The sequence below is a fragment of the Macrosteles quadrilineatus genome, unplaced genomic scaffold, assembly GCF_028750875.1.
Source record: "Macrosteles quadrilineatus isolate MER2022 unplaced genomic scaffold, UCM_ALF_1.0 Scaffold_5__1_contigs__length_97177068, whole genome shotgun sequence".
In the NCBI taxonomy this organism is placed as follows: domain Eukaryota; kingdom Metazoa; phylum Arthropoda; class Insecta; order Hemiptera; family Cicadellidae; genus Macrosteles; species Macrosteles quadrilineatus.
The window spans coordinates 43,376,890-43,403,767 of NW_026542598.1; the positions used below are offsets into that span (position 1 = coordinate 43,376,890).

The 26,878-nt window shown below is 35.1% G+C and overlaps 1 protein-coding gene across 1 annotated transcript in view; it reads left to right on the forward strand.

Annotated features, from left to right (window-relative positions):
• LOC128995558 (protein CBFA2T1-like) overlaps positions 1-26,811 on the forward strand; it is a 145,769-nt gene extending 118,958 nt beyond the window's left edge. The window contains exons 7-13 of the mRNA XM_054420576.1: positions 3,399-3,550; positions 4,307-4,453; positions 11,991-12,118; positions 22,810-23,038; positions 23,806-24,034; positions 24,534-24,742; positions 25,387-26,811. Coding sequence (XP_054276551.1) covers positions 3,399-3,550; positions 4,307-4,453; positions 11,991-12,118; positions 22,810-23,038; positions 23,806-24,034; positions 24,534-24,742; positions 25,387-25,578 — 1,286 coding nt within the window. The 3' untranslated portion in view covers positions 25,579-26,811. The remainder of the gene's footprint in view (positions 1-3,398; positions 3,551-4,306; positions 4,454-11,990; positions 12,119-22,809; positions 23,039-23,805; positions 24,035-24,533; positions 24,743-25,386) is intronic.
• The last annotated feature ends 67 nt before the right edge of the window (positions 26,812-26,878 follow it).

Sequence of the window (26,878 nt, forward strand, 5' to 3'; positions counted from 1 at the left end):
GTGGCTTAGTTAGGGAACTTACCGGGTGGCTCCCTGGAGTAGTTGGAGCAATTCAGGAATACCCGACTACCTGACTCAGGTCAGTTGGCACAATTAATGCTCCCCTCGCAATGGTGTTTTTTAAAGTCAATAAATCATCTATTTATGAAATGGATCACATTTTGGGAGGATCGTAACGTAGGTGGTAAAAATGCCTTTACAACTCTGTCAGTCAGTCTCAATGTCCTGTAAATAATTTCGGCCTAATGATCTGAATGTCCCCGTAAATTATAGAGAATGCCTTTCACATAAAACATACATAATGAATAACTATTTCACTTGCGGAAATGGAAAACTATAGTAAAACGCAGATAATAAACGTCTGCCTACCTACTAACTTTAAACATAATTGTTGATCATTTTTGCTGAGATTACCCAATTTCAAAATAAGTTATTCAAATGTCCTATTTATCAACACAAATGACATCAACATTACGTGCTGACGACTCAGATTGTTGATGGCTAGGTGCTGAGCACTGAAGGCACTGCAGACTTCTGTCGAGACAGTGTAGTGAGTTGTCTCGGGATTTGTTCCAACTTTCCGCCACCTGAGTCCCCATCGATTGGTCAACATGTCCAAAACTTGTATCACTTGTGTTACGGAATCTATGCTTGACCAGAGAGAAGTTATCGTGAAATTCCCGTTAAATATTTCACAGATATGTTTCATTGTTTTCCCATTAAAAGTCAACTTTTAGTGGCCTACTATTGTCACTATAGACTATTGTTTGAGTACCTTTTGTACACTTTATCAATTCAACTACTGACATTTATTTTATTTTGTGTAATTTCTACGTTAATGGCATTTTACGTTTTGAAAGGGAACTATCCACACCCTGGTCTTGTTACTATCTAAAGTCGACGTTTTTGTTTAATAGATTAATTATTTCATATCCCAGTGACTAGTTGACAGATTTTAGTCATTGGGCTATATTGTAGGTTTATAGCAAACCTTATCTGCTATACACCCATTATTCAATTACTGAAGCTCTTTGACCCATAGTTTTTCTCTTCTTTGGGCAAATTTTGATCCAAGTCCAAAAAAAGAGGGAAAAGCCAATTAGTACACTGTTTTACATCTGGGTGTTTAGAGAGCAGAACTTATTGACTTGAGGTTCTGGTTCACACCCCGTCAATCAGCAATGAATTTTAACTGTGACTAAGATGGTTTGGAGACCACCTTACCCTTCAAGTACCTTTAGGAGATAAAAGAGATAAAAGGAGATAAAAGAGGTTGAGTTTCTCTGGTAGAACTGACTTTTTATCGTGAAACGCCATTCATGGAGAGCCATAAAAAAGCCACACCCGAGTTGAAATTTTAAAAACAAATTACACTTTTGGACAGAACTACATGCTCTTATATCATAAATCCAAATTCTTTATCTTACAGTTACCTGTCAAAGGTGAATTCCTTACAATGATTATAGCACGACAAGTAACTAATTGATGCATTATTACTTTTGCCGCACTTGTTTTTTTCCGCACTAATTGTTTTGCCACAAGTATTCCAACCAATTAACAACAGTGTGCTTTTATTAGGCACGTAATACGCTTGAAAAAAGTTGGCAACACTTAAAGATAGGCGATTGACGACTTAAACACTACGACTACGATCAGCTGGTGCGGCGTTTCTCATTCCGTTCTACGCTTGGATTTAACATAACCTAAAAACATGTTGTAAAGTGTTTGAAAGACTTATGTATATGCTTTATAGTAACTGTAGGAAATATGTAAATAGTTACAAAAATAAATATTTCCTTTACTAGTTTTGCCCATATCACCCACCACGTTACAATACACAGCTGATCCGCTAACCCAGTTATTTACAATGTAAAATCCGCCGTGACGACGAAACTCAAACTCTCCTTATCCGATCCTTCGATTCCGTTCTTTCGTAAACGCCTTCGTATTACATCGCCAATGCATCAAGTAATTCCAGAAATGCGAGTTAATTGGAATATTCCCGCGGAATTAACTTGTCATCAGCAGGAATGGCGGAAATGAGGTCGACTCTTTGTGCCGCTCTACTGATGAGACGGGATATGGGAAACATTCCGTGGCAGTTGGATGCAATTTAAAACATGTTGGTATTTATAAAACAGGTGGTTTACATATGCGGCATTCTCAAATGCAACAGCTGTTATTCACAGAAAGTCTTGTAGAACTATCACTAATATGGTGAAATTTGCAGCATAATTAGGTTACATTCCGCTGATAATAATATGTTATTGTTTGGATAGTTTATAGTTTTTGGCCCTATACAAGTTTTGTTTTGTCCAAAGAGTACCTAGACTGATATCATAGTTTGAAATTATTTATTTATCTCGTTGGCAAGCAGCCAATTTACAAATTATACGCAAGGACTGTTTACAGACCAATAAATGCATGGGCCCAAGATGACATTAACAAACAAAAAATAGATTGCAGATTACGACTCATTTCAAAATAAATACATTCATCAACAGGCAAAAAAATAAGTTACTTAGATTAGCATACGGTATTGTCACTGAAAGCTGTACATTTGCAACAAGTTCAGCGGGTAACTAAATTTTGAAAATCTTTATCCTTGATATTGTGAAAATATAACTCCGGTCTTGTAAGGTAAGCTGTTCTTACCTTGATTCCTTATTAGCCTTTATAAGTTTTAAATCCATCCATCCTACACATGAAATCATCCTAGTATTTGCACGGTGTTTTACTAAATTATAATTTAATCTTAGAAGCATTGCAATTTTTAAGTAACTGCAAACCCAAAGTTTAAAAAACTACAAGAACAGACACAAAACAAGCCATGCATCTTTCTCATCCTTAAATAACCCATAAAGTCTAACATATAGCCTAACAGAGCTGATCGTTTTTGCCATACAACTCAAAACTCACTATTGCCGTGCCCTTGGCCTTGAAGCATTCTAAAACAACATGTCAAATCTATGAGAACTCTCACAATATTCTAGAAAATCATTCTCCACTTACAGGTACGGCAAATGCGGCAAAGATCAGTGCTGGGCAAGGAGTGAAGCCTACAAACTGGAACTAATAGTCCAAGTTGGCAACTGTTGCAACTTATGTCCAAGATCTGCAACTTTGATGTTTGCAACTGATGCGACATAACTCAAGTCCGTGATTTTCTAATTACTCCCTCAGCATAGAAGACCACCACCTCGTAATATTATTAATTGAAACTAAAAATAATAGTTGTAACTTCTTGAAAATTGTGGTAAATAATGAATGTATACGAGTACCTTAAATCACGTTGATTTCCCACGTAATATTTCCAACTGGTAATTTTCAATCAGTTTCTTTTTCTCTACACGTTCAGTGTACCTCTTTCCACGAGTGCATCTTGACTTTGTTTGCAGGTCCCGCGTTATCCGTGTCCCTCTCGGACTCCACCCCTCTGGGTCGTCCCCTGGGCAAGGTCAAGAGGTTCCTCAGCACCTTGGTTCAGTTCGGCCAAGACATCTCTCCAGACACCGGCGAGAGAGTCAAGAGCCTCGTCCTTAATCTCGTTGTAAGTACCGCAATATTTTACCTTGTAGAATGTATATTTTAAGTAGTAAAACTGTAGATGTAAGGCCTAATGACTCTGTGAACAAGGTTATTACCATTCTAGTGGCAAAGGTGCCAAATATCATAGTCAATACAAGATAATCAATACATTGTTTTGACATTATTCCATAAGCATAGAGTCGATGTCTACTTTCGATTGTACAAAGTTTAATTTGTCCATCGTTCGGTTGTCCCAACGTTTTGTGAATGAGTATTTCAAATTTCTAATACGGTGGTAGCTAATTACGTTTTTTACACATATCCATAAGTATTGGTCCATGTCAACGTTCAATCGGTTGTATCAATGGTTCAATGTGTAAAAGAATTGTCTGAACATTTATTTTGTGCAGGTGTTTCGAATTACTAATATTTTATACCCTGAAGAACGTCAGTTGTCCAAAAAACTTTGAGGTGTTGTACTACTATATATTCAGACTGGGTGGTAACTAGCCCTCGCAGTCTTCATATTCGTGTTCTATATTTGTTCACGCTTTTGTCCTTGTGTAGTTAATGCTTCAACTGTATTTCATAAGACAACCAGAATCTTTTTCTGCAAAAATGGTAGTGCCTTTGGTTACAAAGAACACAATTGGTAGTCCCTTATCCAGTGTTACCAGTGTAATCTCTTGCACATTGGTATCTCCTCGTTACGGGTTTATATTTTACCATTGTACTCGACTTAATTACATCACTAATCTCCGGATGTTTCTTGTTGCAGGGCGCGGGCTTGACCGTGGAAGAATTCCATCATTCTCTACAAGACGTGACGAACTTCCCTCTCAGACCCTTCGTGCTGCCCTTCCTGAGAGCCTACCTGCCAGCCTTGCAGAGAGAGCTCGGAGTTCACGCGCGCCTCAGTAAACAGGTATAGTTAGAGTCCCTACGAAGACAAAGGTTAGAATTCACCCAGTGTGATTTCCATGATGAAACAGTTTGGACTATGCACACTGTAGCCCTCAAGATTAGGAAAGTTGGATTGTACACTATAGTCTCCATATGTGGTTCTCAAGGGCCCTTTTATGTATGCCTTCTGACGTACCACTACTAAAGACTAAACTACATTCAAAGAAAATTTTTACTTTTTTTCTTGGCCGTGTAAACCTCTTTATCTAACAGCGTACGGTAAATTGATACGTCTGTCCGCTTGATAATTTATGTTCCAAATGTAATATAAATTGGAAATAATAATCCCCTACGTGAAAACACTGCCTACGCAAACAGAGAGGAATATTTTTCCCCTATAAAAACAATAACTTAATTAATTCAACTGATATTTCCACGTTATAGACCAAAGAATTTACGGATAAAAGTGTGTAATATCGTAGAACTTCGAACTACAACTGTGTTGACTACAATACTAATTGTGTGCCTACAAGAGTTATAATGATGACAATGCCATTTGCAGCGGTGACACAGAAATTTGTCTTGTAGCTTAAACAGGTAGAAATATGTTAGGGCTAAAGTTAGCTGACCTGTCTTATCTCTCGGTCCCGTGTTGCCCCTCCCCTCACCTCTACACGGATTACAAAATTTGCATAACCCTCGACTTGGGCTTATAACTACCTTCCGGCCTCATCTGTGCCGGAGTTGATAGTAAACTATGTGACAAAGTTCAATCTTTGAACGGTGACTGTTTGAATATTGGTAGCAAACGGACGTTCATCCAGATCTCGATGTGCATCTATAAGCTTACCATATCGGTTTCGCTACTCGTTTTCTCAACCTTTACTATGTGTTAACGGGAATAGTGTGTTTTATCTGAGAGCCGCTAAATTACTGCTGGTTGTAATGGGTGAAATTATCACATGATTGTTCGATGGTAAAATCACTTGTTACAGATATCGAGGAATTACACACAGACATTTCCCATGATTTCAAAATTGCATTTATATCCATTCTGTCCGAGTTTTTATCTATTTGAAACTCATAATTATGCTTTTATCTAGGTTAGGCCCTTACAAACCCAAAATAATCGGTTGAAAATTAACCGAGATACTTGTCAATAGTATGTCCCGAAGCTAACAATGGACCTCACCACTTCGCTTAATCAGTGAAACAATATGCATTTTACTTCTGAATCAGTTAAATGTATTATCCTTCAGAAAAAATGGGTACAATTTTGTTAACTGGGCTACCCTCATATCGATTAAAAATATCAACTAATAATCGTTATTTTCAAATATATCAATTATAAAATGATATTGTTATAACCTAACCTAACCTAATCCAACCAAACTTGCTGATTATGAAAAATGTTTTCTAATAGAATAGATATTTCAATCGATATTAGGGTAGCCCAGTTAAGAAACTGCATCCCCTTGAGCTATGCTCGCGTTAGATTCGAGCGTGGCCGGGTATTTTTATTTACTCGCACATCTCCCAATGTATTTCTTACACCTTCAAAGACCCCGAATTCCTTCGTTTCAAGCACCATCACGCTCCAGTAAGACCGTATTATGCAAACTCGTCGACTAATGTCAGCCTTATCCCTTGAAAGCAAAATGCAAATTTGTTAGTTTTTCGCCGGAATTCATTAAAGCAAGCAGCTGTCACTGTGGACTGATGTTGGCCATTTGACGCTCGTCTTTTAAAATATATTTTTAATGTACGTTGAATTTTTCCGATTTTGTCGTTAGATTGGGCCACAAAAAGTTCGTCACTAATTAAGATCAATTAACTGATTGAACTTTGTATTAACGGTTTTTTTTTTTTAATTCTCTGTAAAATATACATGACTGATTCATTCCTAGAGTTTGCCCCATGGTCGAAAACTCGAACATAAAATATGTACAGAATCTATTTTCACCCCCTGAAAAGCAAGAAACAAATTGTAAACAAAAGACGACTCTACAGTTACAGTACACCGGACAGAACTAACAGTAACATTGGCTTCAGCTGTTCCATAAGGATGGGAAATCTACTAAGGGAGTATTTTTCTATGCCTAAACGTTGTATAGAGGTGTTTTAGAATTTACCTTTTGACCCTTATGTTTCAAGGGGATTTTTAAATTCGTCTTATCGAGGAACTTGTTTTACCGAGGTTGGTACCAATGATGACTGTACTGTAATGTCAGGTTTTAGTTTGTACAGTAGTCCAAGTTCTATTGAGTTTTAGCTTTGTTCATCACATTATCTAAGTGAAAAACAATTGTAATTTCTACCTCCGCGTTCCACCCTAGTATTGTTTGGACGTAATCATAAAATCACGCAATCAATAACCGATAACACGCAAAATAAATCCATCAAAGCGCAGTAATTAAATCTTTTGTTCTAATTGAATATTTTATCTTTGATATCTATTAATTTCGTTTTTGTGTTCGTTTTCATTTAAAATAGTCAAAACTATTTGTCATTTGTGACAAAGACTTCAAAAGTATTCACTCCGCTTTGGGCGGTATTCGTTCGAATGTTATTTTATAATTAGTTTTCCGACAATTTCATTCCGGATAAAACGTGTTTAGTTTGTTAGAATATCGACATTAACGTTGCTGGAGGCCGTGATGTCAATGTTAATTGACTGACCTGTCAGTCACATGTCAATTGATAAGAATATCAGCGGACAATGTATCGTTTGATTGAATAGTTAATCTATCATACATAAATACCCCCACCGCAAAAAACCTGCAGACTAAGCGAATTCCCATTTGACTGATTGGACTTTTACTAAAATATCTGCTGAAAAATGTCATAGTTATTCCATACTAGCATGGTACCCGTCCTGTACGGTGTTAGCGTGTATAAAATGCGTATTGCAGTTATACTCGTGCTTTGCGTTTGCGATGGGAGAGGACGCGGTTTAAGAAATTTTGATTCTTTTACTATACGGTAGGCCTATGCTATAGTATAGCACATCTACCATAGGGCAACCATAATGTTCTACCACTGCACCTAAACAATAGAAAAAAGTAAAGTTCTCATTGTGAATCACAGCTTTTTGTTGCTAGTTGGTTTAAATTAGCTGTTTTCAAAAGCAAAAAATATTAATAGTTCTCCACCCTGTTGGTAAACCTTATAACTTTGTTATATAATATCACTAGCAGAGTAGGGTACCCGTCCTCCGTACGGGGTTGGCATATAAGTTTAAATTGTTTATTGCAGTTATACTCAAGCTTTGCGTTTGCAGTGGGGGAGGACAAAGTTTGATAAAATTTGCTTCTTTAAATTTACTATGGTATTACACATCTACCATAGCCATAATGTTCTACCTCTTCGCCTAAACAATAAAGAAAAATAAAGCATTACAAATTTTAAAAAAAATCACAAATTATTCGTGACATTAAAAACATAAACATAACTGTAAACAATCCTACTTTGACAGTTCTCATTGCGTCTCACAGTTGTTCGTTGCTGCTTAGTTCAAATTAGCTGTTTACATAAATGCAAAAAAAATATAGTGCTGCACCCTGTGTGTAAATTTTATAACTTTTTAATGCTTTTCCATATCATGGAACCAACTTTTTTAGTTGAAACAGCTGACTAAATTCTTTAATTCCCTTTAAATATGAATACTCATAAGGTTAACATTAGAAACTCCAGATCCACTGGGGTAAAGCCCGAAAGGATTTTTGAGATAAGAATATGTGTATGGGAATGTTAGCTATCACCATACCAAATTTCAGCCTAATCCAACCAGTAGTTAATCAACTTCAAACAAACATACAAACTTTCACACACACAAACCTTACAAATTTATACTATTAGTTAGATTTAAATAACATTAGTTTAACAAGTACTATCCTGACCCAACACAACCTGAAATAACCTAATTCTAAACAGGATTTGTAGATAATAAACATTTCAACCCGTAAAAATATAGGATAGTTGTATCGTGGAAATGGTCACTTGATTATAACACGTACAACGGTCTGAATTTAAATTTACTTTGGCAGCATTTTTTGTGTGGGTAACTGGTAAACTTATAGTTACGCTTTGTCTTAAAAATATTCGGTAACAGTTATTTTTAGCAGGTATATTTATTTTTTATCGTCTAAGAACAAAAGAAATTCTGAAATCATACGGGATAATTTATATAAAAAAATATTTTAACTCTTGAGGGTCAGATACAAAGATATAGAACGAATAGTTTGTTATTCCCTTTATAATAAAAATATACATGATTTTTGCTAAACAATTTACTGTAATCAACAAGATTTATCTTTAATTTTTATTACTGTATCCTCCATATTCAAGAAGAAATACTAGATGAATAGTCTAGCTAGTGATGATACGGACTATGGAAATATAAAAAGTAAAAACTATCGGAAATCAAATGAAATATTAAAGAATACATAACCAACCTTTGTATCCTTTACTGCTGCAATAATTGTTCTTTGAATAAAACGCACGCACAGGACACACACTATCATAATAAATATCAAAACTGAAACTTGAGTAGTTTTAAACACAGCACGAATAACACCTTTAATTAATGGACGCCACTGTCTAAAGAAGCGTGTCGCCACAGGAGTGAACGCGTAGTGAGTCAGACAATAATGCAACAATCAGCTGATTTGTATTTTGGAACTTAAATTATATTAATTGACTAAAATCATATGTTTTTGATTAATTTCGTTGTTTTAATCACGTGTTTAATAGATTGTTACACACAGCGAGCACATAATAATAATAATAGAGAGGACACGGCGTTTAACCAAATGCACTGAAAGTGTGGCCAAATCCGCCATCTTGGTCCGTCATACAGCCTGAATCCAAGACCCGCGAGCACAGTTCGCATTAAAAACCCCGCGACAAATACACGATCATAAACAACATTAATAGTTGACAAAAAATTCTGAAATTTTGCACACTTGTAGATATGATACTGAGGAAAACGATGGTGTAAATATAAAATTATTAGTTATGATAGTAATTGAGTTATAAATATGTTTAATACTTATGTAGTTTAATTTTTCAGATTCAGACATGAAAAAGTTGTATTGCGAGGAAATTTTTTATTTTTTGGTCAGAGAAATTTCGTCAGCGGAGCCAAATTTAACTATCCGATTCACCAAATATTTTTATCATGTTCGGTTTTCTAAAAAAATCAGGTACAAAAGGGATCCATTGCCCCTGCTCCGCGCCACGCCCGCTGCGTCGCCGGGCCGTCGTCTATACATTTAGAGTGCAGTGTTTTAATGTTTTATACTGTTGTACTGTAATATTGTATATATTAAAGAAATTTTCAAATATATTGTCTATGTAGAATTTTCAACCGTTTAGCACAACTTTTTAAGGACTAATTAGCTTTTAATATCATCCAAGATAAACTAAAGATAATTCTGTAAGTTAAATTAAACTTCCCAAATATATTTGTAAAATTACACTCAATTTATTGTCCCAGAAAAATTACAGTTTTATTGAGATGTTGCCTGATTTTATTTTTGTAAAGACTTTCGTTACTTATTTTACAGTAATAGCGAACTCTAACATTGAAATATTTTTGAGCAATAATTTTTAGGTACTAAACAAAAATGATTTTTGTCCATATTGTTTCATATCTTGAGGAATATGTACTATTCGGAAACAAATTTACTCCTACACATTGTCCATGTACTTTGTTCGTCAAGTCCTCAATTACATTGTTCTCTACACTAATATAATTAACTTTTATATCTACACTATTCTCATCAATACTTTAATACTTTTCAATGAAATGGCGACCATACAAAGTTGGTATGCATAGCAGACGACTAACGCGCTGCACACGCCAGGACTACAGTCGGGGAAATAAATATGTGCTTGAGTTTGAGCCTAAATATCTCTTGAGATTAATTATCCGATTTTGTTGAGACAAAAATTAAATATAAACTGGTTTAAATACATTTTACGTGGTATCAATTAAAAAAAAAAATTACGTTTACCAGAACATTTATAGTTGAAAGATTTTAAAAAGTACCGGTTTTTAAGAAACTCTGCACTAACACTGAAGTTTAAAACTTAATTGTAAACAAACCACTAAGCCAATCTTTCTGAAATTTGTATGGCTTATTGGCAGATTTATTGTTAACAGTTCCATGCATTTTAAAATTTTTACTCACGATAGTTTTTATGCTAATGTTTATTTTTAAAACGTATGCTAACATCGTTAATAAGACACTGAACATTTCGTTCAAAATATCATCGCGTTTGCCGTGACACAAGAAATAACACCAATACTCGCACCAATATGACAGATTAATAATGCGAACAAAGGTGTTTTTTAAACAGATATATATTTGTAAACAAAAATTTCTCCCGCAACTGGCAGGCCGATTGGCTCAGTGGTTTGTTTACAATTAAATTTTAAACTTCAGTTTTAGTGCAGAGTTTCTTAAAACCCGGTACTTTTTAGGATCTTTCAACAATATAAATTTTTCTGGTAAACGGATTTTTTTATTGCTACCACGTAAAATGTATTTAAACCAGCTTATATTTAATTTTTGTTTCAACAAAATTGGATTATTCATCTCTGAGATATTTAGGCTCAAACTCGAGTGCACATATTTATTTCCCCGACAGGTACAGTTCTCGCAGCTAGGCTGGGCGCGCGGCCGCGCTAGGGCAGGGGGTGTAGAGGGGAGTGTTTATTGCACATTTCCAAAAACATTCGGCCCACACGGCACACTGGGGTTGTTCAGCGCCTCACTGCTGTCTTCATGGCTTTGGCGTGGAGGACGGTTAGTACACAAGGGTCCGCGCGCCCAGACTAGCTGCGAGAACTTGTAGGCTAGCGCCGCCATCTTTGTCCGTTTCGCCGGCTAGTAAGACTGCCACGCTCCTGCGCTCCGAGTAGCGGTTCTATTTTCTTATGTGTTCGCTGGTTACACAGTAGTTTTAATAAAGGATAAGGAAATAAAGGACTTTAATTTTATTTTCATTTTAGTTTTACAGTGGATTGTTTTTGTTAAAGTTTTGAATCAGAATTAAATTATGATTGCCTTTAATTCTGAATTTAGTTGCTCTCTATTTAACAATAGCGACGAGGATGGGATGGTAAAAACCTTTGATTTTAGACAGTAAATATATCTTACGCGTTTAACAGAAACTTATCCTTACTTTTGTTCCTTGTAAAACTTTTTTATTCGGTTTTGTAATCCATCATAGTGACGAGAATGGTTCTTTGCCTGGGAAATTTTCTACTAAAATTATAACAAGATGTAATGTGCTTGAGGTACGTCCAGTTTTGCATAACTATTTGCATAGTAATTCTGTGAAAAGACGAAGGAAGTTAAGCCAAGATAAGGACACTGTAAAAAGCTACCAAAAGTAGTGGAAGAACAAAATGTTAACATTTTTACAGAAAATTTAAAGTTAGTAAGAGTAACTAATTGTATCAAACGTTACGTTAAGGTTAGCAAAGGTGTGATATGAACCCAGATTATTGTAATAGGTATTAGAGACAAAGTGTTCTAACAATGTTTTAGACGATTGCTCAGTACATCAGACAACATGAACACAGTGTTCTGGATCCTGCCTTCTCGCCTAGCGAACCTGGAGAGATCTTCCATCACACAGACAGCCACAGCCATCCTGAGAAACGGAGAGCCGAGAGGTCAGTGCCACCTTGATACTGTATTCACAGTACAATTGACATACTATATAAAGTGTTAAACAAGTGGCAGGGGTGTAAGTTGTTTGTTGATAATATGACTGTATATTCGAGTAGTTCTTAGGCTCACAGACCTGTCAGTTAATTCACTGTCATGGTATTTGTATTTCTTGATCTTGACCTAACCTAACCTAATCCTCAATAGGTTTTGTGGATTATATTTCAACATGAATAAACATAGTATTGTTAAATTAACGGAAAATGTCCTGTAGAACTTGCCCCATGTTACATACTTTGTAATGAAATAACATCCCTCAATTTGTTTAAATAGCAGTTTATAAATTAAGTTTTATTTTAAGATCAATTTATTCTTCATTCGTTTTTTTAAATAACTTCTCTCACAACATCGTGCGTGTTATTAAATTACCCGGGAGCACAAAATATACGTCAAATAACACTTGTAATAATATATTTACACTTATACTGTTTATTGACAAGACAGTAAATACATATAAAATACATCTTTTATATGTATTTATCGTCTTGTTAGTAAACAGTATAAGTGTAAATATATTATTACAAGTGTTATTTGGCGTATGTTTTGTGCTTCCAGGTCTTTTTTTAAGTGATCGTTGGATCTTAAAGGGCTATCCCCAAACCGACAGTTGACATTCAGAAAATATGTTTGTTTTAGTTAGTAGTATGAAAATAGTTGATGGACCAAGCTTTTCACAGTAATAATCATGAAGCAAATAATTTTACAAATAACCAACGGAACTATAAAGTTCTGTTAAAATGATGCAAATAACAGCTTTCATTATGACGATTTCTAAATTAATTCTGGAAATCTCGTTTACAAAGTTCCAATCGTTCACAATGCATCGACTATGGAGGTTATAAAACCTATTTTCAGGGATTTTTAGATTATTTTTAGAAACACAATGAAACCTAGCATAGACCCGACTACAATAGAGATCGTCCACAAAAATATGTATTATAAAAACTTCTATATTTTCACCCCACGCAATAAATCATGTGATTGGAATTTCTTCCATTTGTTTTGAATTCTGTTTATATTAACTTATTCATTGTTATTTCGTCGCCAGCATGGCAACCCATAAAACCCATTGTAATTTTTTATATTTAAAATTCATTTTTGTGCTTATTTTTTATCCTATTTCAATTTATAAAGGGATTATGCACATCTGCAGGAAAATATCTTTCTAACCGTATGCGTAAATTTTTCCTACGATGCACACTAGCTGAGAAAAAATGTTTTAAAGAAACATGCTTGCCTATTAATATAGAGATGCTTTATAGTAACAGAAGTAAAAAAAATTGTAACGCGAGTGCAAAGTGCCTTTGCTGCTACAGACACATTCTTTCAAACATCACCTGTTTTCTACCAATCGCATAATAAATAGCAGTGATCAATCGTTAAGACAAAGTGCAAAGATGGAAATTTGTCTTAATTTGTAGCCTGAATTTGCAGAGGGGGTTGGGGGGGGGACACAGCTGGGTCTGATGACGTCTCGATGTTAGGATAACTGCTAACCTCCCCTCCATCTTGTAGCACACCTGTGTATAAGGGGGGGTGGGGGGTAGTTAACGAACATGCCACTCAAGAATGACGGAATATTGATATAAGAATGTTATATTATAATATGCATGACTTTTGAAATCAAAGTCATATGATAAATGAGTGGTTATAGTGCTCAACAATCTGGAGTTCGCTAGTTCGATTCTAGCTGGGCTGATTGTGGATACAAATGCCTTTAGAGCTTATCAATTGATACTATCCAACAAAATGTAAACATTAGGCAGTAATAAAAGCTATGGGATGAACTATCCCTTTGCAAAAAACGTAGAAAATTCCACTAGCGTGAACACAGGCCAACAGAATACAAAAATAATTTATGGTAAATAAATATATAATAACAAATAGTTTAAATGCCCCTACGTGTCGGATACCAATGCAGGAATCAGCATATTGTGATATTAGGTACAAAATAAAAACACTGATTTTAAGAAATTTTCCACCACTGTCCACTACTCGGTATATTTACGCTTTTAATGTTACTATTTGCAATCTCTTAAATATTTATTTATTATATCAATACGTAAAGTACTAATAGAAAGTGTTTAATAGTAAACAAGCATAATTACTGATTATCCCAAACTAAACATAGGATTTAATATGCATTTTAACAATATATTATGATACAGTACGTTAAATATCATTGTCCATCTTCAGTCTTACAATAATAGTCTGAGGATTAATATACAGGGTGTCCCGGAACTCTCTACCAATATTTTAGGGCATTGCTCCTGGGTAAGAAACGTACCTAAATATCATATTTAAACTGTCCTGAAGTCCTTAGTTACTCACACAGCCGCCATTTTGTATTTTTCAGTTATTATTTTTTTCTAAAGAATGGTTAAACATACGAAATGGAAACTTCGCACAAACATTTATGACAACGAGACAAAGCTACAAAAAAATTATCACGATTATTCAAATTCATAAAACAAAATTGCGGCCATTTAAAATTTTTGTAAAATCAATGGTTTTTGAGTTATTTAAGAAAGAAAATTTTAAATGGCCGCCATTTTGTTTTATGAATTTGAAAAATCTTCATAATTTTTCTGTAGCTTAGTCTAGTTGTAATAAATGTTTATGCAAAGTTTCCTTTTTGTATGTTTAACCATTCTTTAGAAAAAAATTAATAACTGAAAAAAAAAATGGCGGCTGTGTGAGTAACTAAGGACTTCCGGACAATTTAAATATGATATTTAGGTACGTTTCTTACCCAGGATCAATGCCCTAAAATATTGGTAGAGAGTTCCGGGACACCCTGTAGTTTCGGGTCACAATACAATGCCTATTGTAAAATCAAACTCCAAATTTATGGTGTAAAAAATTTGACTGGCGTTTTCGTCAATAAATACATATTGACACGTAAAGTTTATTATTTAATAACACAGATAACATTGTTTTACAGGCTAGGCCGGCCATACTTGATCATGGGACACAACTTGCGGGATTTGGCTTACTCCAATTAAGTTTACTTTCAATCCTTTATTTTTATTACTCAATTTGTTATAGTTATTTTTATATTTATAACTTTACTGTTTATTTTTAATTTTTTGTATGTATTTCAAGTATTTTTTTTGCATCTAACATAATTACTGACTACGAAGGTCTTGTACGCGATCCTGCAATTCGTCTTAGGCAATTCGGGTACAGCAACTGTATTGCTTAGACTATACTGAAGGCGTTCAAATATACAGTATAGTTTTTTGCTTTCTAAGAAGTGGAAAAAACATCAACATTTTGAAATAAATTTTTTAACCTCAACAAAATTATGGATCGCGTAGTTAGGGCTTCGCCCTGCGGCCACCGCTTAGGAAGGGTTAAATGAGGTAAATTTTTAGTTCAGTAGATGTACGGGTCCAATTTCTAAATCTCGCAATCATTGTAGGTTTTAGTGTAACATTTATTATTATTTCAGCCTGTATTACCATGGTGTTGGTCTATAGCGTGAGAGGGGATACGATCCCCGGCAGATCAACAAAATATTTTGATAGTTCGGACAAGCGTTTGTGGTTTTTATATCAAAAATGACACTGGCGTGGACACCCATTGCCGGATTTACCATCGCGGCCTATTGCCGTATAGCACAGAAACAATTTTTTTGTAACAACAAATGCATTTTTATGGTTCTAATTAAAATTTTGTCGGATCACGGGTGGCGATGAGGATGTCCCCATGATCGGTAAAGACGTTTACAATTTCTCTGCGATCGCGGGTGACTACGAATACGATGACATCCTCATGATCGTGTAAGATTTTCACGTTTCGACGCGATCGCGGGGAAGTTTCACCTGTGGGACAAGGGCTGCTCGGGTTAATTTGACCTTGGGCCAAAAATACCCAAATATTTGGTAAAGTGGGCACTAACAACAAAAATTGTTAATTTTCGGTTCAATCTCGATTAAAATCTTGACTCGGAGAGTATTAAAGCGTCAGCCTGAAATTATTAAGTCAAACCCGAAGATAGTCCTATCCTATATACTAAATTAAAAGTTTTTATTGAGATATTTACTTGAAATTTTTAATTTAAAGAAAGAAACCTTTTTCAAAATAATATCACTAAAAATATTTTATTTACATGCTAAAAAAGCAATTGAAAATAACATTTACCCAAAAAAACTGTCACTATTCAATATCAATTTTGAATTTTGTCACAACATGTTTTACCAATCAAAGTATAAACTAGACAATAAGTTGAAACAACTGTCACAACAAATCCAATGACAAGTACGTGTGTGTGAGTGCGTGCGCCATATGCCAAGAAGAGGTTTAATTTAGCCAGGCAGTGACTGTACTCGCAGCTGACGCTCTGCACCAGACTGTACCAGTTTTATTAATATGAATAATGGCATCTTGCAGTTTCTTTTCTCACATGCGGCCTTCTAATGAAATGCCATTGATCAAAGTCCCACCCTTTCAACACCTGGTACCTCTTTCTTCAACCTTTTACTTCTTTCACTTCTGTCCACGTTTTATTGAAGGAATTCAGCAAATTTTGCATGGGCTGCAAATTTTCGAATTAAAATATGAAGTTTATGATATTGTGAAAATAACAAATATTTTCGATTATTGATTTTTTAGGATTGGAAAGGTTAAGAGAATTGTAAGACATATTTTCTACAATATTTAAGTTTATATTACTGTTGGCCTTCTTGGTACAGCAGTATGTAAAAACTTTTAAAGTAGGTAATGAATTATTTATTTCAGTTTAGTTGATTGTACAACTTGGCGTTTTAAGGTTAACCTACTGTAGCTGAGGGGTTTAACTTAGTGCTGCATAACAATAAATTGCTCGCCTAACAATAAAGAGCTCACTGGCTCGATCCTGAGAAATGTCTGTAGCTTTTTGAGTTGATCGGTTGAAACTGGACCCAGCAGTCCCTGATCAATGATCATTGGGCTTTAAATGAATGATCCTGACTGATGAAACAGCTGATCTTAGTCTGCAACAATGGTACTGCCCTCAATTCTACATTCATCCTTCACTTATATTTTTGGTTACAACTAGATGGCATCCCCATCTCAATTAAATTACAATTAATTGATAACTGCCAATGTTATCATTCCATCTATATTATTAAAATATTGTTATGTATTTATTTTTGTGGAAAGTTTTGGGAATATTTTAATTATAATTTCTTATATTTTGCAATCAAATCACCCCCCCCCCCCATCAGTTATTTCCTTTTAATCTGTATAGGATTGTTTACAATTTAAATTTTATGAAAGAAATGTACAAAACGTTTAAGTGTCAATGAAACTTAACTTTTTAACTGAGTAAGAAAATATGTCTGTAACTTTCTCACTTTCTTCAGAGTGGTCAAAGTTTTAGCCAGATTAATTTAGAATTCAAGGACATCAGTTCTAAAAAAGTTAAGCTCAAAAAAGTAAATGAAACCGTAGACATTGAGTGTGTGCCAAATCCTAATCCATTCTTACTCATTTTGGTACCAGTATGCTACAGTATTAACTGACCCAGAGTTAAAGTTAATTGCAATCCACTGGTTTTTTTTCATACAACCTTCTTCAAACTTCAAACTTACTTCAAGGATTTAATCTCAGCCATTTCATATTATTTTCCGACACTATCTTTAAGCTTTCTTCTTCAGATCTATCTTCAGATTTCCTCTATCTTTCAGCTTTTAAAGTTAATTGTTGTGCTTTTCTCAACAAGTTTTGTTCCTTCTTACTAGATTCAAAGTTCAACTGAAAGAGTTCGGAATAATTTTAAATTACAGCCCTCTTAGGCTCAATAGGATTGTACTTCAAGAAAAAGAATGCTTCATAAGTCCACGTACTCTAAAAGTTGTTGTAGTCAATGTTTGATTAAACTACTCTTCTAAGTCTAACCTTCTTTTGTGTAAAAGACTGTTTTGTTTCAATTCAGTTAGAAAATTCCATCTACAAAATACTGCACTCCTTAACTTGTTTGATCTATGATCTATAATCAACTTAAACACTATACGCTACCCAGTACCCCTGTATAGGCCAATCACCGGAGAGTAGGTAGGCAAGATTTAATTTAGAATTATTATTCTTCAACACCAAGCTAACAGCTAAGATGGTGTTTGCTGAGATAACCTATCATTCGGTGTTTCCCCTCAAATGGTAGGATGCTGCACAAATTACTCCAATGCATGGTTATAACAAATTATACTTTTGTTCTTCAAAATAATGAAAATGCTTTATAATCTTCCTTATAAATGATACCTAATATTACTATATCAGTAATTAAATGGCAACAGTCTTACTTGGTAAAATTCCTACGGTTTGACTGGCTTAAATAGGCTGTGATTCCCAGTTCCTACGGACTATGACTGTTTCAAGTACAGTAGGCCTAATGCTTGAACTCGTCTGTAACAATTTCAAAAGAAATAATAACAGGTAAACTAAAGTAATACTAATTTCACATAATTGAGGCAAACATAATTAATTTAAGGTGATTTTACAATTTATAAAATATTCTCAGAACATGTGCTTTTTCAATCCAAATGTAACATGAAAGTTGAGTATTTAATATTTGACATTTACAAAGTTATTAACTGACAGACAATCAAAAGAATATATATAATCATAGGTAAAAACATGGTAAACAAGATTATTAACAATACAATACTACATAAATCAATTTCTTATATTTAAAATGTTTTCTACTTACATTTTCACGAGTTTGTACAATTTTTAAGGGAATCAGCCAACTAAGAAAGATTTGAAGAAATAGCTCATTACAAAAATGACTTTAGTTAATTAACAGCTGTTCTCCAGTTCTGCCAACAAGGTGAAGTGTAATAACAGTCAAACTAGTTAGCCATTGATCATGATATTATATGTACATTATATATTCTGTGAATTTAAATAATTTAAATTTAATTAACATTTCCCTTACATCAGTATAAAATATCCCTCTACCTCTTTTTAAATTTGAATTATTTTAAAATCCAACTAAAATCTCTTTATACAAATCAAAGAAATAAACATACTAATCTTCACAACAAAATTTTTACTTATATCTACACAATTCAAATTCAAAATGAAAAAAGAAAATATATATTTCCCATCTGTGAACTTTTCTATAACTATGCGGTGTTCTTTGCGATGAGTATTTAGTACCAAAATTCACCGCGAGATAGCTATACAGAACAGAACATTAATATTATCCAACATAGTTCCAACAGAGGCTAATAGACAGCAGCATCAAACAAGATAATCAATTCCTTCAACATGCGTGCTACGGTGCTACCAACATTCAAAGCAATATCTTTATTGATAATCAATAATCATCTTTTTAAATAATTCAAAATGTTCATGTTTCTTGTCCTAACAAACTATTTACAAATACATTTAAGTCATATACCCTGACAATTAAGAAATTGTATAACATTAAGATCATAGAACTCATTTTTCATTTGTTTTATCAACATTCAAAATCTCAAATAAAAAACTCTGTGTTGGCCAACCTGGAAAATAGCATCATGTGATTTGTTTTAAAGAGAAATCCAAATCGCCATTTCAGTTTTGAATAGCTAACTAGTGTGTTGTGTTTTGTGTGTCGTGTGATGTTTTACTTTAAATTTATAGTTTTGTGTTTTTTTTGTGTGTGAAAGTGTCTAGTGTAGTTAAAGTGTTCCTTAAATCTAAAAGTAACTTACCATTCAAATCATACAAACATACAAACCATTCGTGTCACAAACATTCACGGATTTATACAATCATACTGTGGTGCAATAACTTATTAGCGAACTCCATAAAATTTTCATTTCAAATCACTAGGCCTAACTTAACAATATTAAAATAACAAAAAAATTTCTGTCCCTACGATCTTAATTAATTATACATCAATCTTAATAATAACATAACTTTTCCCTTTTTCTACTAAAGTTGCAACCCTGGCATCATTCCATTCAAGTTTCAAGTATCTACAAGTTGGACTTTGCTTTCATGATAAAACCCGTGACCTAAATTATGACCTGAAATAACAAACTAACTAGGCCTACACTCATGGGTTGCATTGAACTAAACATTTACTTAACCTTTCTTACGAAACTTCTTGGCCTCATTGCTTAAGTAATGTGTACGAATAAGTACATGAGACTTTAACTTAAATGGATGTTTTGCTCTCTTAGGCGATAATCTCCACCAATGTCTGTCGAATTTCACACAGTTTCTTGAATTTCTCATGCTTTGGTTCAGGCTTTGCTTCATTTCTTCCATTGTTAGGTCGCTGCATAGCAGACTCTTACTGTCCCACAGGTTGGTTAGCGCACAGCTGGGCTCATGGTCAAACATCAATTTGAAGTTGGATGTTTTGGTCGATGCATTGATGGCAGTATTTAGGCTGACTTGTAAATCGAGTTCTTTTTCCTTTTGATCTGGTACATCTTCTTCCTTTAACGTCACAGGAACATAGGTTTCTACGATTGATTCAAGTAGGCCTACCTTATTCATTGTGAATCCAACAATTTTACATTCCACGATTTTTTTGCTCAAGGGCCGTTTTGTGTGATTAGGCCAGATGCCATACAAATGTTGATCAGTGATGTTAGCTTCATTTTTGCTTATTATTGCATTTCGTAAAAATGAAAGCAAGGGGGTCAATTCGAGTTCATTGCATTCTGTGATCTTACTGAGATAACCTTCATCGGGGTTAGGTAACTTGTATATAGGCATGGTGTGTATTTGCGTGTGATTAGGATTTGTAGGCATATTTAACATATTATTTTGCATGTTTGGGTTTTCATTTAGGTTAGTTTCAGTAGGCTCTATAGGTTTAATTGTAGTTTCTTGATTCGTCCCTTCCGGTGTAGAAGTATGATTTAGGTTAGGCCTGTTAGGTTTTGTCGGGCTAGTTAACTGTTCAACTAAGTTTTCTTCCTCGACGATTGACTTATTTAAATCCTCTTGATATTGGTTCAATTCAGGTAAAGATACTTGGTTTTTGATTTCATCAAATTTGCTTTGCAGTTCTTGTAACTTGGCCTTCAATTTGTCCAACTTACCGAAGTAGTTTGGACCTAACATACATGCGCTTATATTACTTATTCTAAGGTGCAGATGAGTACATAGAGCTGACATTCTTGCTATGTACAGGTTGCTCGGTTGGGTATCACACTGTTCTATAAGTAGCTGAAATCGATCTGCCTTAATTTCTACGGTTTGAAGTTCAGTACTTAAAGCTAATTTCCCAATAAGATTGTTCACATCTGGTTGAACCTGTAAAATAGATCTGAGCTGTTTCCTGAGTGCTTCTACGTTGTCAAAGGTAGAATCTTCTCCTCTACTTAAAATTTCATACTTAAGTTCATCTTTACTTAAATAATTTAAATTGAATTTTTCCATTGTCGGAAATTACTAGACCTATTCATACACAGAATAATTTTGGCAGTTTATATGAATCACTTGCTGAAACAAACTAATTTTATGGCAGAAGTTATGTCACTTCTTAAAATTTTCTTGTAGGCTAGCAAAGTTATCTTGAGGTTAGCAAAGTTCACCACAATGTCTAGGTTTTAAATAAGCGCAAGGGTTGAAATTAATAATAAAATAGCAGAGTTGCGCACTTCTATACGCTACCCAGTACCCCTGTATAGGCCAATCACCGGAGAGTAGGTAGGCAAGATTTAATTTAGAATTATTATTCTTCAACACCAAGCTAACAGCTAAGATGGTGTTTGCTGAGATAACCTATCATTTGGTGTTTCCCCTCAAATGGTAGGATGCTGCACAAATTACTCCAATGCATGGTTATAACAAATTATACTTTTATTCTTCAAAATAATGAAAATGCTTTATAATCTTCCTTATAAATGATACCTAATATTACTATATCAGTAATTAAATGGCAACAGTCTTACTTGGTAAAATTCCTACGGTTTGACTGGCTTAAATAGGCTGTGATTCCCAGTTCCTACGGACTATGACTGTTTCAAGTACAGTAGGCCTAATGCTTGAACTCGTCTGTAACAATTTCAAAAGAAATAATAACAGGTAAACTAAAGTAATACTAATTTCACATAATTGAGGCAAACATAATTAATTTAAGGTGATTTTACAATTTATAAAATATTCTCAGAACATGTGCTTTTTCAATCCAAATGTAACATGAAAGTTGAGTATTTAATATTTGACATTTACAAAGTTATTAACTGACAGACAATCAAAAGAATATATATAATCATAGGTAAAAACATGGTAAACAAGATTATTAACAATACAATACTACATAAATCAATTTCTTATATTTAAAATGTTTTCTACTTACATTTTCACGAGTTTGTACAATTTTTAAGGGAATCAGCCAACTAAGAAAGATTTGAAGAAATAGCTCATTACAAAAATGACTTTAGTTAATTAACAGCTGTTCTCCAGTTCTGCCAACAAGGTGAAGTGTAATAACAGTCAAACTAGTTAGCCATTGATCATGATATTATATGTACATTATATATTCTGTGAATTTAAATAATTTAAATTTAATTAACATTTCCCTTACATCAGTATAACACCCAGTCTACAGTCTCCCCACCGTAGAGCTGACAACGTTCACAGAGTGATTACCTCCGACTTTTTACTTGTAAACACCCAATATTCACTAGTATTGTTGCAGCTACTATGAGAACGGATTGGAGGACGCTGTCTACCTTCCCCCGGCTCCTAAGAGGCCTCACCACTCCGGCCTGCTGTTTCCACTTCACCCTCTGGCACTACCTCCGACCCATCTGCTTCATCCGGACTATCATCCCTCCACACCTTACCCTCCGTACCATCACCCTCACAGAGAGACGGAGGAGGCGAGACGCAGCTACGGCGAGGACGAGTGGAAGAATATCCACGTGGTGAGTACGTTACGCACCAGAATATGTATAACGCATACATATGCAACGTGAACAGTAATTCAAGCGGGTAGGGGTTACTGATGAACCTTAGCGTAGACTTTTTGATACTGAAGTTAGCTATGTAGACCAGCTGTATTCAATTTGTAATTGAAATAGATTATATTTGAATGAACCCACGGTTTGCATGTGATGTGCTATGGGCATGAGAGATAATTGTGCCTTTTCCCACATACCTTGTGATGGGATTTTCTCTTCCCTGCACCCCCAATAATCCTCTTTAAATGTCTTGCGTGTTAAAGACAGAAATCAGTAATCTACACCAGCACACTATGTAGGTTGTTCATTTCCACTATGTTACTTTTATTCAAAACCTAGGATTCAACTTTAACATGGGAATACTGGTAGCTCACGTAACATTTGTGGTGCTAACTACTTTTTTGTTGAGCCAATTTCAATAGGTAAGTCTCAAATTGTACAAAAATGTTATGAATTTATAATATTTTTTGAAGAGCGTAAGTCGCACTAAACATTTTGAGAACTTTAGCTGCAATCTACCCATACGAAGCAGTAAGATTGTTTTGTTTATTGTATAGCTGGACGTCTAGTGATTGGAAATTGTTACATATACACTGGTTGTGTAGATACTTATATCATATCCCTAAAATTAAGTAATTTCAGTCGACTTGTTATGCAATACAATATTTCAAAGGTTTTACCAATTGGTTTGCTAGTATTATGGTGCATTGTGGTATTTTTATACATTCCAGATGCTTAACTGTATCCTAAGTATGGTAGAGAAGACCAAGCGAGCCCTGACAATCCTACAGCAGAGGTCTAGTGATGGTGGTGGAGCAGAGTGGCGGAGGACGACCCCCAGTGGCGGCGCTGTAGCGGGGCATCCCTCAGCAGACGATGTCAAGCGCACGGCCAGCGAGATCATGGCTCACACCATCAGGCTGACGGAGGACAGGGTCGCTGAGGTGCGAAGGAAAGCAGGTACATGAGTAACATTTACAAACATTGGAGGCTAATTAGTCTAGCCACTGATACGTTTTCAGACTGGTTCCTGGAATATATTTTTTGCAATTCCTTTTCCCAATCAGCAGGTTCAATGATGCTGTACTAGGTCATGGTATTGGCACTTGTATCCACTAACAGTGGTGTAGTTGTAAAATGTCCAGTTTTGGGACGCTCACAATCATCTAAGAACTGGCTAACATATAGGAATAACATATAGGACTGTTAGAAAAAGCAGTGTGGGAACCCCGTTCCCATATGTTCCTGCTCCACTGCACAGCTGTCCACTTACACATGGGTATATTTTACTCAACATGATGTGTAAAATTATAAATTTGTGCCATCATTCACTGGACTTATTGAAATCTAAGATTTAATCATAACGAAGATTGAGTGTGATTATTTGCCACGTTCGCTTCAATGTTTCACTTGCTCTAAGTGGGTTGAGAACGGTGTGTAACGCATGTGGTGTCCCCAGAAGAGGCGGTGAACGAGGTGAAGAGGCAAGCAGTGGCAGAGTTACAACGGGCCGTCGCGGCGGCGGAGACAAAGGCGTGCGAGTTGGTGGCATCTGAGCGAGCCAAGGTGGAGAAGCTGGTGGCCGACGCGCGGAAACACGCTGTTGAAGAGGCAGTGACTGTAGCAGCCGACAGAACTGAATCTCCCCCCACCCCGTCACAACAGAATGTAAGTTTAATGATCTCTTTTGACAATCGTTCAAGAAATCAAAAAGGGCCTGTTACAGAAGCAGAAGGGACCTGTAAATTGTTACAACAAAATTGTAGTGAGAATAAGCAATCATTCAAATGTTCAACCAAACCTATCTTTACTAAAACTTATATTTTTGTGTAGAGAAAACCTTCAGTGACTTTTAATTCTTTGGGGAAAAAGGATTTCATTAAAGGAAGCTGGAAGGTAGGCTTTCACAGTAAAAGTAGGCTGTCCAATTCTGGCCTTCGGGAGTTGACCACATCAATGAATTGGAAAAAATATTGGCCAACATTTAGGATTGCTGCAACGCATCTAAATAACAGCCAAGATGTTCTCTAGATTAACAGCCTGGTAATTTCCAGGTGGCCAAGTTTCAGCAGTACTTTGTTGAATTATGCTTGCATGAATTATGTGTGAGCAAATTTGTCATCGTTACTCATAATCATCGATATATCAACTTAAAATTTGGTACCTACTTAAGTTTTAAAGAACCCTTTAGGACTTGACATTTAAATAGGTTTGACCTCTGATTAAATCTATGGTGAAATCAAAATACTCGGCCTCACCAGAGCAACTATAAACGGTATAAATTCTTTTCCCAACATCTAGTAACGTTGCAGAGTTGCTGGAACTGCGGTCGGAAGGCCAACGAGACTTGCAGCGGGTGTAACGTGGCGCGCTACTGTGGCGCCTTCTGCCAACACAAGGACTGGGAGACGCACCACGCGGTGTGTTGCGCCAAGCGGCCACCAGTCAGCGCGCCGCGCACCACCACCACTCCTCCCGCCACTCTACCTGCACCGACCAAGTGACGCCGACATCACCGCCTCACTGCTAAACTCAAGAAGCCATGAACTAGACAAAGATACAGGCTACTTAGGCAATATGTTTTTGTCAAATTACTATGAAACTCTTGATGATTTCCAAGGTTTGAGTTGAGGGTTGATCTTTGACTATGGATACAAGTGGACATTACATTTCCCTAGCTAAAAGTTAGGAATCAAAACTAACTAGTTCAAATTGAGCCATTGATGTAAATTACTGATATCTTTGATCATGCCAAACCTTGATAGTACAAGATCATGATGGTGATTGGTAAGATTATAAACTACACTAAGATTATTTGTAAGATCTACTATAAAAAAATTTAAGATAAGGAAGGAAATAATAGTAGTTTACACAACAATCGCTCAAAGATAGTCTTTAAAAGGATCAAGGATCGTTCCTTTAAAACCAAGGTTCGAGCCTTAAAAACTTCTACGAGTGTCAGTAAGGCTAATTACGCAAGCTGCTTACACTACTTTACCTACGACTTTTTTTATTACTTTACTAAAACTTCATTACCTTACTTTGCTCTTTCTATTACTTATTTTAGGGAATTGGTACTGCTAACAGCATTCTTACAATGAGTACTGTTTCAGTTTCAGGTACAAGCAGACAAATATTAAATTTTTTCAGCAATTCTGAATGTATTGAGACAATTTATTTACAACATTAAAATAAAAACAAACAAAATTCAAGTGTCTTAAAAATTATCAGACAATGTAATTAATAAAAAGTTTGGTTAAGAAAAGAATGTGTGATTTTCTGGCGCAAGTCGGCAGATCAACAATTAAATTGGTCGTTACCAGTTGATAAGTGGCGTTCAAAGCATTATAGTTTACTTCTTTCCTTTCCATTCTTGAACCCCATAGGTCCGTTACTTTACCACACTAGTTCTGTAAAGTAAGTAAACAATGCGGTAAAGTGAATCTTTTTTATTCTAAAAAATTTAATAGAAAAGGCTGGTTTAAAAAACAGTCGTAGGTAAAATTGTTTACACTCTTTGGGTGGTATATTCAACAATGTTCTTTTCAAACAAAATTGGCTACAGCTACCCTTAATAGCTAGGATGTCTACTTCAGTATCTACAAGTCAATGGTTGAACACGGTTTTATTATTTGCCATAACTGACAGGTTTTATGCAATTTGAAACAAAATTTCTGAAAACTATGAAATGCTTGGTTATTACATAGTTTTAAAAAGTGGACAAGTTGTTCAAAAGGGCTCTTCTGCTTGTTTCAGTTTTTTTTTTTTTTTTTTTAAATCAACTTTTATTATTGGAAAAAATTT